The sequence below is a fragment of the Trichomonas vaginalis genome, chromosome IV (assembly GCF_026262505.1).
Source record: "Trichomonas vaginalis G3 chromosome IV, whole genome shotgun sequence".
NCBI lineage: Eukaryota > Parabasalia > Trichomonadida > Trichomonadidae > Trichomonas > Trichomonas vaginalis.
The window spans coordinates 9,307,863-9,321,255 of record NC_067206.1 but is presented as its reverse complement, the minus strand read 5'-3'; the positions used below and the strand labels follow the sequence as shown (position 1 = coordinate 9,321,255).

The following is a 13,393-nucleotide window of genomic DNA, read 5'->3' as shown; positions in this document are numbered from 1 at the left end:
ACTATAAATGGAATAATTATAGGTTCAAAACGAACAGTGTAAATGTCGTCGAACATTTCAATGCATACAAATTTGAAATCAATATGTGTATCTTCTACAAGGTACTGTTGCATGCTAAGATCAGTCATAATGTAAACCTCTCAATTTTATTGTCGTGGGAAGTATCTCAATTCCTTCAAAAAAATTGAAAAACTATTTAATTTTAAAAATATAATACTTTTAATTAATTAATTGGAGATATTTTTAAAAAATCACTTTTGATAATACTTTTGAGAACTTTAATTAAAAAAATATATTCAAAAATATCCAGGATATCAAGAGGGAATTGTTCCTTATGAGGTATATAGTTATGATGTATACCTCATAAGGAACAATTCCCTCCTTAAAATCGTAGACATTTTTATACTTATTAATCAACCATTCAAAATCATATTCCTCTGAAAAGTTATTTTATTAAAAATTTAGAATTTTAATAAATATAGAGTTTGAATTTCATACAATACCTATATATTTTCAATAATGGAATTTGAAAACCATTCTCAAAAATTCTCAGAAAACCTTTTTTTCATTAATTTTAAGAAATCTGAGTATTAAATTAAGTGATAAATTCGTTTGACACTACTTTAATTTTTAAATTCAAAAAATTATATGTGCTTCTTAAAATGACTCAAAAAAATTTATTATAAAATAATATATAATATTAAAAATCCCACAACATTTTTTACTTTACATAATCGTACTTCCTCGACGATTAATTTCCACTCAATTTCTATCGTTGACCGAACTTAGCATGCAACAGTACTGATCAATGTATGATTTAAATTTTTAGAAAATTATCTCTGTTTTAGTTTAATAAAATAATATTGCGCGGTGAATTTGTATCTCAAAATTATGTAACTGTATCGGTAACAACTTCAAATGTCTTATTGACAAGATTTGTAAAAAAAAAATCAAAAATATACTTGAGATCATATAAATGTGCTCTTCTCTTTATAACGTAAGAATTGATCAAAGATAACATGTGTACTACTGATTGATTTTGGAGGATTGCTATGATTAGAGACGATTTGATTAAATAATTCAATGAAAAATGGACTATTTGATTCATCAATTAGGAGATTCGATTGTTTGTATTCGATTGCACTTCTGCATTTGGTGAATTAGTTGTATCGTAAATCAAGGAAAGTTAATCATCTGCTGTGATACTCTTAAAAAATTAAAAGAACGAATTTTTTTCTAAATACAATTAATGGCATCAGATGATTAGATTACTTTTTTAGAAATCATCAATCAAATTTGGCATATTTTTGAAAGAATATCTAAAGACAAGACACCCAATAAGAGTTTTTGTGCATACGGTTCTCGGGCGCCTATGTCACATTCACAAAGGACTCCGTCTTTATTAGCAAACTCAGAAGAAATGTTTAACTAAAAGAAAAATTATTTCATCAAGACTAATAAATGTTTTCAAAAAGCAAATCACATCATTAACATATCAGTTTTAATTACAAAACTCAACGATACATAACAAATTTCTTCGAAATTTAAATTCTCATTAAAAAATTCTTTTGATACAAATTACCCAGATTTGCCTTACTTTTACCACCTCTCTAAAGCTGGGGACACCGCCTATCGTTGGGAGTAGCTATTAAATAGAACCACCAAGGGTATTTTTCGAACTGCTTGTGTAGTGTAGTGGAAACATCCGACATAATGATTCATTATGCCAAGGTTTGATTCTCATTTAGCCAATTTTTTTCTTTTTTGGATCATGAATTTTTTTTGGGTCACTATAAGATTTGTTTCATGTTCTAAATCTGCTGCATATGTAATCTATTTTTATTTACCTATTTTTTAAAAATCTATTGGATTGCCAAATTTGAATATATTTAAAATCATAAAAATCCAAAAAACTATAATATATGTTTTATGCATAGTGCCGATACTCAAATATCAGATTACTTAGATCCATGAATAATATCCGAATTTTTTTTCTTAAAATTAAACTTCAAAACTTCTTGCAATCTTATTCTTCATCTATTGTAAATTTTTAAAACCATTTTTTAAAATAATTTTGCGTAAATTTTATTCTCATGTTGTTTTAATCGAAAATTGATACATTTCAAAAAAAAAATATTGACTTATGAAATTCATTTTTAAGGTGAAATAGTATTGTTTTTATTAAAGTATATGAATAATATATAAAAAATTAATGAATAATATAAGCAGATTTTTAGTTTACAAAACAAATATGAGCAATGCAATTTCAAACTTTTGCTGGCAATTTCGATATTGCTCAAGTTTGTAGATTTGTGATACCTATAACATCGGCTTAATCAAAATTCGATTTTTCTTATGAGTTATTGAGAAAATTTGATTGCAATGAGAAGGATTTCGACGTTTTTGATAAACTAAGAGCTGAGCTTTAGGGTTCAGTTCATTTATGGCTGTAGTTTGATGCGTAGATCTCTTTTTTATTGTAAATTCTTTCAGCATGGAGATCGAGAATGAATCTTTTGAGAACTTTATGAGTTTTTACACCCGTAAGAGGTCCTTCGAGGAAAGATAGTCCAGACTACATGAAGATGTGGGTTAACCAAAAAAATCCGATGGTTTCCCCATATTCATGTAGATCTTCGAAAAAATGAGCACCAAAAAAGCCAAAAAAATAGGCTTTTTATTGGATTTGTACACTAGATCAATAACCTATTTAGGATCTGACACTCTTTTTAGCCAGAGATATGAGGTCCTTTCTAGGAAAACGATCTATTCATCCATAAAAAAAATGAATTATCGTTTTCCCCAGAAATTACATGGGGAGTGGTAAAAGTAAGGAAAATCTGGGTAAATAGCTACATATTCGATTTTCCCATTGATACGAACTTATTGTTTTCATTCAAGATTTACAAGAAATCAAATACTTATTTCACAACAACAAATATCTATTTTTACTCAAACACGAGCATGTATTTACTAATAAATTCATGTTTTTACATCATTACATTTGACAATACTATCAAAACAACCCCAAAATCAAACTAATTTTCGATATTCTTTATTCAGACCAGAGAATTCATATAAATCATCGATTACTCAAATTTAAGTATTCATTTAATGTAATAATTGTTAGATATTAGGCGTTTTATATAAAGATTCTCCCTATTTCAAATTTTCAAGCAAATTAAGTCGATATTTCATACATTTTATAATATACAAATCATGTGTAAGTACAATAGCTTAATTATTTACAATATTGATCATTTTATTACGAAATCCAAAAATTTAATCAGCAAAATCGATGTTTTTATATAAGATTAGAATGATTTACATCATTGTTTCCATGCACTAGCTGTTAAAATGCTGATGACAGCTAAAAGAATCGCAATTTCATAACTTGAATATAAGATTCAAATGAATCGGCATTATTTGACATTTACATCATTGAAATGTCAAATAATGCCGATTCATTTTTTTGATGAAAACAATGAAATTCAATCACGATTTTCAGATAACAGTATCAAAACACACATCAACTATGAATAATTTACACTTTGATCAATCACCTGATGATGTTTGGAAGTTATTTTACAATACACAACCTATTTCAAAACCAATTCAAGGTAAAAATGTTCCAATTACATCAACGAATAATGAGTGTTTCTTATATAACTGTATATTCATTGATATTACAACTAATAGTGCCATTTATTTTACGAATACAAGCAATAAGTTCCTTAACTCGTATTGTTCATTTACTAACTGCAGCAGTAATACAAATGGTGGATCTATCTACTTTAACTGTAATAGTTCCATTGTCCAATACCGCTCATGTGGCTACAAATCAAAAACAAACGATCAAGGACATCATTCATATGTTTCCTTAGTTTCTAAATCAAATAATAAAAATTATCTTTATGAAAGTTCTTTTTATGAATGCGGAAATTTAGAAAAATCTAGAACAAATAGTCTTTGGTATGGAAATATTGAAGTTAAATCAATCAACACAAGTTTCTGTGAAGCAGACTATGACTCAGGAATAATTCTAGGTGATCCAACAAGTCTAAGTAACGTAACATATTCATCATTTTGTAACACAACATCAAATAATTTAATTTTAGAATTATATCGTGGTAACTCTAATTTTAATTTTTGTAATGTTTTGAATAATGAACACAAAAAATCTGATTATGGAACATTCTATGCAATTGTATCAACTGTTCTTATTGAAAACTGTTCATTTCTTGGAAACACAGGACCAGGAAAAGAATTTTATCATCAATATTATTCTGGTTCAATTACAGTTAAAGATTCTTTCTGTGACAGAATAGATAAAACATGTGGATCAGTTACAACAATTAATGTTCAAAATATATCTTCTATTCATCATCTTTCTCACTTTTCATCATATCTGTGTGAAGCAGAGTTTCCTATTTTAGATAAAAAGTCTATGAGATCTGCTTTTGATTTATATCATCAATTTTCCTTTAGACGAAGGCGTTAATATTCATGATTTATGAATTTATATAATCAAAAAATTGTAATTAAAGACCATTATTAACTAAAGCATTCATCAATTGTTTAATATCAATTGAAATATGAAAAACTTTATATTCAAAAGATGATGCGGCTTGATTTCTCAATTTAATTTTCAAAGAGTTCGTATTTGTTACAGTGAATTTAAATAATTAGTACTGATATAGTAATGCAATAATATCGGGAACATGGCTCTTAATTTCGAAATAGGTTTTCTTTGTAAGTCATCTAAGTATTAACAAACTGATATTTCAATAAAGAGTTCAATATTATAATAGAAATTTGCTATGACAGAAAGAATAAAACTATAGCAAAAAGAATTATTGTTATTTCGATGATATTTTGTAATATTCTTCGTTTACAAATGATTGGACATTGTATCTTGGGGAGATGTTGGATAATAAATTTAACGATTTCTTATTCAATTCTATTATATCATTGCTATCTTGAAGTGGAAAATTTTTTCTTAAGAGTGCACTTACACCTGTATTACATGTCCTTCGATTCAGATGTTTAAGGTTAATTTTCAATGACACTTCACACCATTTGTCAGAAATTTGAATTAAAGTCAGATACGCGTAAGTGCACCCTTAAGAACATTTGTCATTACAAGTATAAGTAAAGACACTCAAGATGCATTTTTGTCATTCAATAATCTATTCTCTCGCTATTGCAAACAATTTCAAATGTCGCATTCAATTTCTGTGTAATACAATATCATTCACTAGGATCAGTTTATTCATAACTTTACTCACTTTTCAACATATTTCTGTTAAAGCCAGGATAAATATGCTTCCAATACGTAACATCATTTATCATTTTCCTTTAGACAAGTGCGTTAATTTTTCAAGGATTTATTATTATCGTTTTTTATTATTAAAAATAATTTTTTTTACAAACAAAAAAAATAAAAAAAACTCATTATTTTCATCTAAAACGTATAAAATTGTCAATTTTATGAGAATAAATTAAAATCTCATGAAATATAAAGGAGAGTAATATTTTTCAATTTTCTTTTTTCTTTCTCTCAAATATTTCTATTGGGAATTTTCTTGTTATCAAAAAATAATTTAATATTTGTTTATTTCATTACATACAATAAAAATTTAAAAACTCTATTTCTTCACAAGAAAATTTTTTTCCTTCATATGAAGAAACATTTTGTTCTCCATTTGATGCTGAGTCTAAATCTCGATTTTTGATTTTCTTCTTTCCAAATTTCTTTTTTCCAAAATTCGAAGTTTAATTCAAATTTTCAATAGTTTATATATTTTCTCAAACCGTCTTAGATTTTCTCACTTTTTAGGGATTTTCTCTCAAAATATACAAAAATAGTAATATCAATACATGTGTCTAATATACTTTAAAACCATCGTGATAAAATTCAAAAACGAAGAGTTCTTCTCTCCAAATTTTTTTCAAAATCAAAAAAATGAGATAAAAAAATACGTTTGGAAAATTCATTTTTAGCATTTTAGGAATTTTCTCACTTTTCTTCCAAATTGACATCCTTAATAATATATTACCATTTGGAAGTATCTTTACATTATTGATACTAATTTTGGAAATTAATAACTTTTCAAAGATTTTGTTATAATTTTTATTCTCTACACTATTTTAATATAAGCTCCGTTTTTAAATAGGTTTTAAAAAATCGTAAATTGAAAAGTCTAATGATTATTTTATGAAAACAAATAAATTAATAGAAATTTGATCTAAATATTAAATACAATAATATTTATCATATTTATCCAGTGGAATTAGCTCGATAACTTATTTTGAATATATTCAAAATTGAGTTCAATAAAATCGATAATAATGTTGTCTCTGTTTGTTGGGCATATATTGTCACACAAGCCGATTAATGTTACCACAAGAAATTTCACAAGCATGAGCAATTTTGATGATCTATTTAAAGCAATGAGAGACCATTTTGGTTCATATAACTTAACAAAAGATGGCTTTATTTATGTTACAAATTCATCCGCAGCTTCATCAGGCCAAAGTAGTCGTTTACCAGTAGATTACATTGCAAGAGACCCTATACAATTTTATGATGAGAGATTTGTTACATATCCAACTAACAAGCCAGGGGATGAACATCATTTTACCATTGACTTTCTAACATCCAAAGTTCATTTAATTAATTACACTCTTCTATATATCTCTCAAATTAGATTTATGGTGCAATACGAGGTTTTAGGAGAGTTAATGACGAATCAATGGGAACAAATAGACTATCGAGCTGTAACACGACAGGATGTAACGCCATTTACGGTTGATGGCAACCAATATTTTGCCTATTCTTTTCCTACAACAGCAACCAAAAATTATTCAAGATTCAGGTTCAGAAATATAGGACAAAATCAAGGAGATAGTGTATCTGATGGCACTGGGCTATACACTGCAACTACTGCAAAGCTTTTCCTCTACGGCACTCTTTATCCTGGAGCAATAAAACGTTCCCCAATAAAATTGAAGAGGAAAGAACAAATGATGTTTAACTTTGCCATGTTCTCAAGTTTGTAAAAATATTCCTTTTATATTATATATATGAAATATTAGATATCTTAAATGTGGACATCTAATAGTTTTTTACCCTCTTTAATGATGGCAAAATTTAAGATTGTTTAAAACAAAAATACCGAGAGAATTATCGAAATAAATATGGCCATAATAGATAAAATATGCGTCATTAATATAATTTTCATCAAAAATCATTAATCTGATATAATTCTGGGGAAGAAATGTTTCGATAATTAAAATCATGTTACTTCTTGTCAGAGTGAAATGAATAAGGTTTAGCGATCTGCAGTGTAGAGGTATAAACCTACAACAATTCTTTCGGCAAAAAATCAAATTTGATATTCACACAATTGGCTTGGTTTGCCCTTCGGGTACACATGCCAACTTCGGCAAAATAAATATATATTGATTATAGGAAATGAGTTTATTTAAATAAATTGTAGTGTGATAGATTAAAATTATCTTTTAAAGATTATTATGTAAAGTAAGAGATAGAGTGTTAGCATAATCGAAGTAATTTAAAGAATGCTTTGAGATTTTAGAGATTTTTTGAAATAAATATTGAAAGCAAAGCATTGATTAAGAATTTGTTGTGAAATGAATATACTACGATAAGACATTAGATCATTGTGGTAGTTGACAAAATTGGAGCCGAAGTCTAGTTCATAAATGAAGAATAGATCTAAGCTATAACAAAGAATTGTAATATATTTGAAAGTTTAATAGTTTACAAGCTCCCCTCATGTTTGAACTATGTTTAAGCATCTTTATTTCTTGTTTTGTAAAGATTATTTTGATTAAATTATGAAGATCAAAATTTTTTATTTGTTAAGAAGGAAAATGCTTCAATGGTAAAATGGGTGCATTTTCACTATGTAAGCATTGAATGAATGGAACTCTATTCTGCTGCCCCACTATTATATGGATTTTTTTTGCGTGCCAATAATGATCCAATTGTTAACATACACCATGCAATTTAATGATTCATATTGACAAATTTTGTTGGATTGAAAATTCCTTTTCCCAATGATATAGTATTGATTTTATTCAGCAAAAATATATTCACTATACATACCAGTCTATGTGAACACATATTGCACCATTAGAAATAAGAAGTTCTATATTATTCGGCTATAACTTTTTACTATGGCACAATGAAGTCGGGTATTGCCAACGGTATCATGTTCATTAACATTAATACCATGAGATATATAAACATTTGCTATTTCAAAGCAGTTATACTATGCTGCAATATGTAATTCATTCATTCCATCATTACTTTTTGCATTAATTTCTGCTCCATTTGATAATAGAATCTTGGCAGCCTTAGTTGAACTATGTAAAACAGCATGTTGAAAAAAAGTTCTTCTCATTTTAGATTTTGCATTGATATCTATTAAGGCATAATGAAGAGCGGTCATCCCATTATCATCTTTTCCTTAACATCTGCCCCATGGAAAATAAGAATCTCTGCAATTTCTTTATTATTATGACAGGTATCTAAGTGAAGAGGATGCATGCTAAACGAATTTATTGCATTAACATTAGCACCATCTGAAATTAAAACCTCTGTTGTTTTACATCGGTTATTCAAGGCAGCTAAATGGAGAGCTGTATTTAAACTATTGCTTCTTGCATTAACATTTAATCCGCATTAAGAAGTGCTGTTTTTCCTGCAAGTAATTCTTTAGCATTAGCACAACAAGAAAGAATATGCTTAATTATTTCTATGCTATTTTTATTGCTTATTGCATGATAAAGAATAGAATCTTTTATATCTCTGGTAAATGTAGTCAAATATTGACACAGAGATAACAAATTAAAATATGGTGAATATTTAATGCAACCTCTATAATCATTAGTTTGATCTAAATAATCCAAAAATGCTTGAAGATTATTGTATTCGGCACAGCATTCCAAATCAATTTCAATGCAGTATTCATTCTTGAAGAAACAAATAAAATCAATGTTATGCATTATAATTGCATTTTCCATGCAATAATTGCAAGGACTTTGTTTTTTTAAGCATTCATTCATAATATCAGGTTGTCCACTCAGGAACGAAAGTTATCGGCATTTTGGAGTGATTTTTGCTTAATTCATATTTTATACTCCCATCGTTATTTCATCATTCATAATTAACGAGTATAATGGACTCGGGCTTATATCTTCTGGTATTTTGAAATAGCATATGTGTGTATTGTCTAAAGCAATGCCATATTCCTTATACACCAAGTGATCAAAAAATTGTGAAATGTCAGGAACATGTTTTGGATGATATTCTTCGTAAATCTTTTTGAATAGCATGAAATATGATTGAGCGTAGCCTCTTTTATATACAGATATATCACTAATAATCTTTATTATCTGTTCTGCATCAAAATATTTGGGGTTTATTAAGTGAGTTTTTAAGATCTTAAGTATAATTTATTAATTTCTTCTTCGTTTTCTGACTTAAGCTGATATAATGAATTAAATGCTTCAATATAATCTTTATATGTTACTAACAGTTCTGCATGCCTTGCATTTTCTTGTTGCATAAAAAAATGATTTTTAAACGACCACAGTCAAATTTGATCCACATTTTGAGAATGTTTGAAACATCTTTGGTAGAGATCTCTTCTAGTATATAAGATTAACTCAAATGATTAAATTTGTATTCTTTTTTGAAATCAAATGAGCAATTGCATTCTTTGTGATCTAAAATATTTATACTTCAATTTAAATTAGAACCACTGCTACTAAAGTACTACACGCCAATAAAATCAAAAAGTGACAAATGAGCACCCTAGAAATTCTTCATGATGGTAACAATGCTTTTTATGCTAAGAAATACACTCTTGCATATAAATTGTATGATTATGTGATGAAGAATTCCAAAAATGAAAGGGAAAAACTTATAGCTCAAGCAAATCTTGCAATATTACAAGAAGAAATCAATATGAATGAAGCAGGCGATGATACATATCCGATGAATGTTGATACTTCCATGATTGGGATATGGCCAAAACGAAAAACGTATATACCAGATGAAAGAACTCCAATAGAAGAAGAGTCATCACAAGGAGAAAATGAAATAACATACGAACCAGGCTTGAAAGTTTTAAGCAAGGCAACAGAAATTATTGAAAACCAAAAAAGCAAATCGTATCCTTACAGTCAACGTGGAGACATATTCACAATGATGGGTTTATATAAAAATGCAACTAATGATTTACGAAAAGCACTAGATTTGGATGCATCTCAGAGTTTGTTATTAAAATTAGTTAATAGTTCATTATTCAGTAATGATTTAGACACATATAGTTTTATCATACACAATTTTGATGATAATTCATGTTTTGGAGCCTTATCTCAAGGATTATTATTATGGAGCTCAAGAAGATTCGACGAAGCGCTTAAATACATTAATAAAGCTATCGAGAATGAAGAAGAAAATGCATTACTTATGCGAGCAAGGCTTTATTTTGTTCTTGGTCAAATTAATAATTCATATAATGACTGGCTTCAAAGCGGATATGCCTCTGACGACATTGTATTTGTTCTTAAGTTTCTTAGAGATACAGCTATACCTCCAGAACCCAAAGATGATACATGGAAAAGTTATTCATTACGTCATTTCAGAGCCGGTATATATAAATCTCTTTTTTACGAGAGAATGATTACTGTTCCTCTTGATCTCTGGATTCCTCTTCAAGTTCAGAGCGAATGGGCCTCCGGTGGCATGTTACGATATCCTCCAGTTCCATTGTGTCAATCAGAACAATCATATCCAGAAGGATTCGCTTTAGGACTGAGCGAAAGTCAGCGTGCAGCTGCTAAAGCACTTCTCCGAACAGCGTACCGGATTGGAGCTTCTACGAGTTCAAGGGAATGTTCACCACGAGCATTTAAATGTGTTGGAATGGCTGTTTTAGAATTAAGTGAAGAAATTAGATCATCACCAGTTAGTTTCTCACAAGCAGCAGCTATTCCTGCGCATTGGCTTCGTCTTCTTGATCCTATGCAGCCTTTGTTTATGAGATGTTCTCTTCGCGATTGTCCAATTGTTTTGCATGTTCAAAGAGATTTGTTTTTGAGTGATTTGATAATTTTCCAACCAACTTTGCTATCAATTGTCAAAAAAAACCTTCTTGAATCATGCAAAGACATTATTGCACAGAAGATATCACTCGCAAAGACAGCGGATGACATATGGGATATTGTAAGATCTGATGTTTCAGTGAGAATTGGTTCTTCTGACAGCGAAATTTACATCAGAAAAATGCCAGCAGGACACATTGAATTTGGCATTGTTATTCCTTCTGGACAATCACATTTGGACGAACTTGCAAAAGCTGAAGTTTCATGGAGTGCTTTAATGAACACTTTGGCTAGAGGACCAAAAGTAGAATGTTTAGAACATTTAATGAGATTTTTGTATCATTGGATGAGAAGTTGTCCTTTGACTGCTCAATCTCATACAGTAGGAATGATTATTTTCCATGCAATAATTGTTGTCATTCTAAAGAGAGCTGCTTTCGACCTTCCTCCTCCAATACATGTTCTGATTGAAGCAATTCTCGCGAATGATTTCCCTGAATTCAAGGAAACATTGACATCGCACATGAAAGCTTCTTTAATTGATGAGCATATCACTGAAATACCTTCAATAAGAGAGAATCTGCCTAACTTCCCTTCAAGAATTGCTGCATTAATAATAGATGACGCAAAGAAAGAAGAAAGTAAATAAATATAGATTGTTTGTATTTAAGGGTGCACCCGTATGTACGTTTATTTGAGAGGAGGAGGATTACCCTCTCAATTTTGAGTGATTCGTTAGTTTATTTTCTCGATGAATATGCAATAAAATTTGATTTTTACCTTATCAATATACTTCATATAATATACACATGTTCATGTAAAAACTTTTTTCCAAAATCCTCAGGAATTAAGGGATTTTTGAATTTTAAGAATTTTTTTCGAATTTTTTCGAAAAAAAAATATTTTCAGAACAGCCTTAACGGCTAAGATTTAGGAACAATGTTAAGTATCAAAAAGAAAGGAGGTCTGATATAGACAACATATATCGTTGAAGGTTGAAAAAATCTCTAATATTTGAGCCCAAAATTTCAAATTTTAATTTTTTGAAAAAAGAGGCCACCCGTATGTACGTTTATTTGAGAGGAGGATTATATCTTTGAAAGGGTGAAACATTATGAATATGTTAATTATATAATAATATGTATTATTATAAAAAAGAAAAAATAAAGCACGTTAAGGGAGGCTTCCGACCAGAAAGCCCTCTCAATTTTTTGTGATGTTTACACCAAAAGTGAGATTCGTTAAGCGTTTTTCTCGTTGAATATTGAGTTTCCCGGATTTTAAGTTATTCATAAAGCTTCTCTATATTATACCCTATCTACTGATATGATTATTTTTGAAAAATCTCTTAAATCGACCTGCACTGAATTTTTTAGGGAAAATTCGAAATTTTCTAGGCGTTTTCTGTAACGTTTTTTACGGAATAAAATCCGAAAAATAATTTTTTGAAGAATCATTTGGGTAGAATACTTATCGAAAATTATATTTATTATAATTTTGGTCGATAAAAATAAGCGGATTCAAAACTGGCAAAAACCCTTTCGGCAATTTGTGGACGATTCCGAACCCCCCTCATTTTTGAAATTTAATAAGAAAAATAGAATCTTTATTAAATATAGATTTTAAAAAACTTGGTTATAAATTACGAAATTTTCTCACTTGGGCTAAAAAGTGACAATTTGGTCGGAAGCCACCCTTAAAATTTTTCTTTCTTGATTTTTTACAAAATCTACTTAGAATTATGCAAAATATGACTAAATAATTATAAATTTCAAGTTAAATTTTAATTTTGATAAATAATTTAAATTTCAAAATATCAAGTTCAGTTCGACTATGTATGTAGTAATTCCTCAATAAAGTGCCAAAACCCTATTAAAATATATGAACATTTTCAACGCTATTGAAAACGAAAAAATCGAAGTTGTCAAAGTTCTCCTTTCTCGTGAAGATCTCGATTTGAGTGTTGTTGACAGCGAAGGACACACAGCTAAAGACGTCGCACTCCAGACAAAGAACGAAGATATTATTAATCTTCTTTTAAATAAATGAGTTTTTTTATTTTTTTTTGTTTGTAAAAAAAATTATTTTTAATAATAAAAAACGATAATAATAAATCCTTGAAAAATTAACGCACTTGTCTAAAGGAAAATGATAAATGATGTTACGTATTGGAAGCATATTTATCCTGCTTTACAGAAATATGTTGAAAAGTGAGTAAAGTTATGAATAAACTGATCCTAGTGAATGATAT

General features: G+C 28.7%; 5 protein-coding genes across 5 annotated transcripts, besides 2 other annotated features; 4 read left to right on the top strand and 1 right to left on the bottom strand.

The window, feature by feature from the left end:
* Positions 1-3,475: 3,475 nt before the first annotated feature.
* TVAGG3_0058270 (uncharacterized protein) lies at positions 3,476-4,501 on the top strand (the record flags this gene model as incomplete). Its single annotated transcript, XM_001310765.1, has 1 exon — positions 3,476-4,501. One exon carries the CDS (start codon positions 3,476-3,478, stop codon positions 4,499-4,501), a length of 1,026 nt encoding a protein of 341 aa, XP_001310766.1.
* Positions 4,502-5,000: 499 nt separating this feature from the next.
* Positions 5,001-5,127: a mobile genetic element.
* A 1,226-nt stretch (positions 5,128-6,353) lies between these two features.
* Positions 6,354-7,063, top strand: TVAGG3_0058250 (uncharacterized protein; the record flags this gene model as incomplete). Its single annotated transcript, XM_001310769.1, has 1 exon — positions 6,454-7,062. The coding sequence occupies one exon, from the start codon at positions 6,454-6,456 to the stop codon at positions 7,060-7,062; it is 609 nt and encodes a 202-aa protein (XP_001310770.1).
* Positions 7,064-7,522: 459 nt separating this feature from the next.
* TVAGG3_0058240 (Ankyrin repeat family) lies at positions 7,523-8,603 on the bottom strand (the record flags this gene model as incomplete). Its single annotated transcript, XM_001310768.1, has 1 exon — positions 8,301-8,480. The coding sequence occupies one exon, from the start codon at positions 8,478-8,480 to the stop codon at positions 8,301-8,303; it is 180 nt and encodes a 59-aa protein (XP_001310769.1).
* A 1,235-nt stretch (positions 8,604-9,838) lies between these two features.
* Positions 9,839-11,956, top strand: TVAGG3_0058230 (suppressor of RPS4-RLD 1 family; the record flags this gene model as incomplete). Its single annotated transcript, XM_001310767.1, has 1 exon — positions 9,839-11,791. One exon carries the CDS (start codon positions 9,839-9,841, stop codon positions 11,789-11,791), a length of 1,953 nt encoding a protein of 650 aa, XP_001310768.1.
* A 363-nt stretch (positions 11,957-12,319) lies between these two features.
* Positions 12,320-12,838: a mobile genetic element.
* Positions 12,839-13,023: 185 nt separating this feature from the next.
* On the top strand, positions 13,024-13,191 carry TVAGG3_0058210 (protein ubiquitination; the record flags this gene model as incomplete). The annotated part of the gene is made up of 1 exon (XM_001310766.1): positions 13,024-13,191. One exon carries the CDS (start codon positions 13,024-13,026, stop codon positions 13,189-13,191), a length of 168 nt encoding a protein of 55 aa, XP_001310767.1.
* Positions 13,192-13,393: the final 202 nt, after the last annotated feature.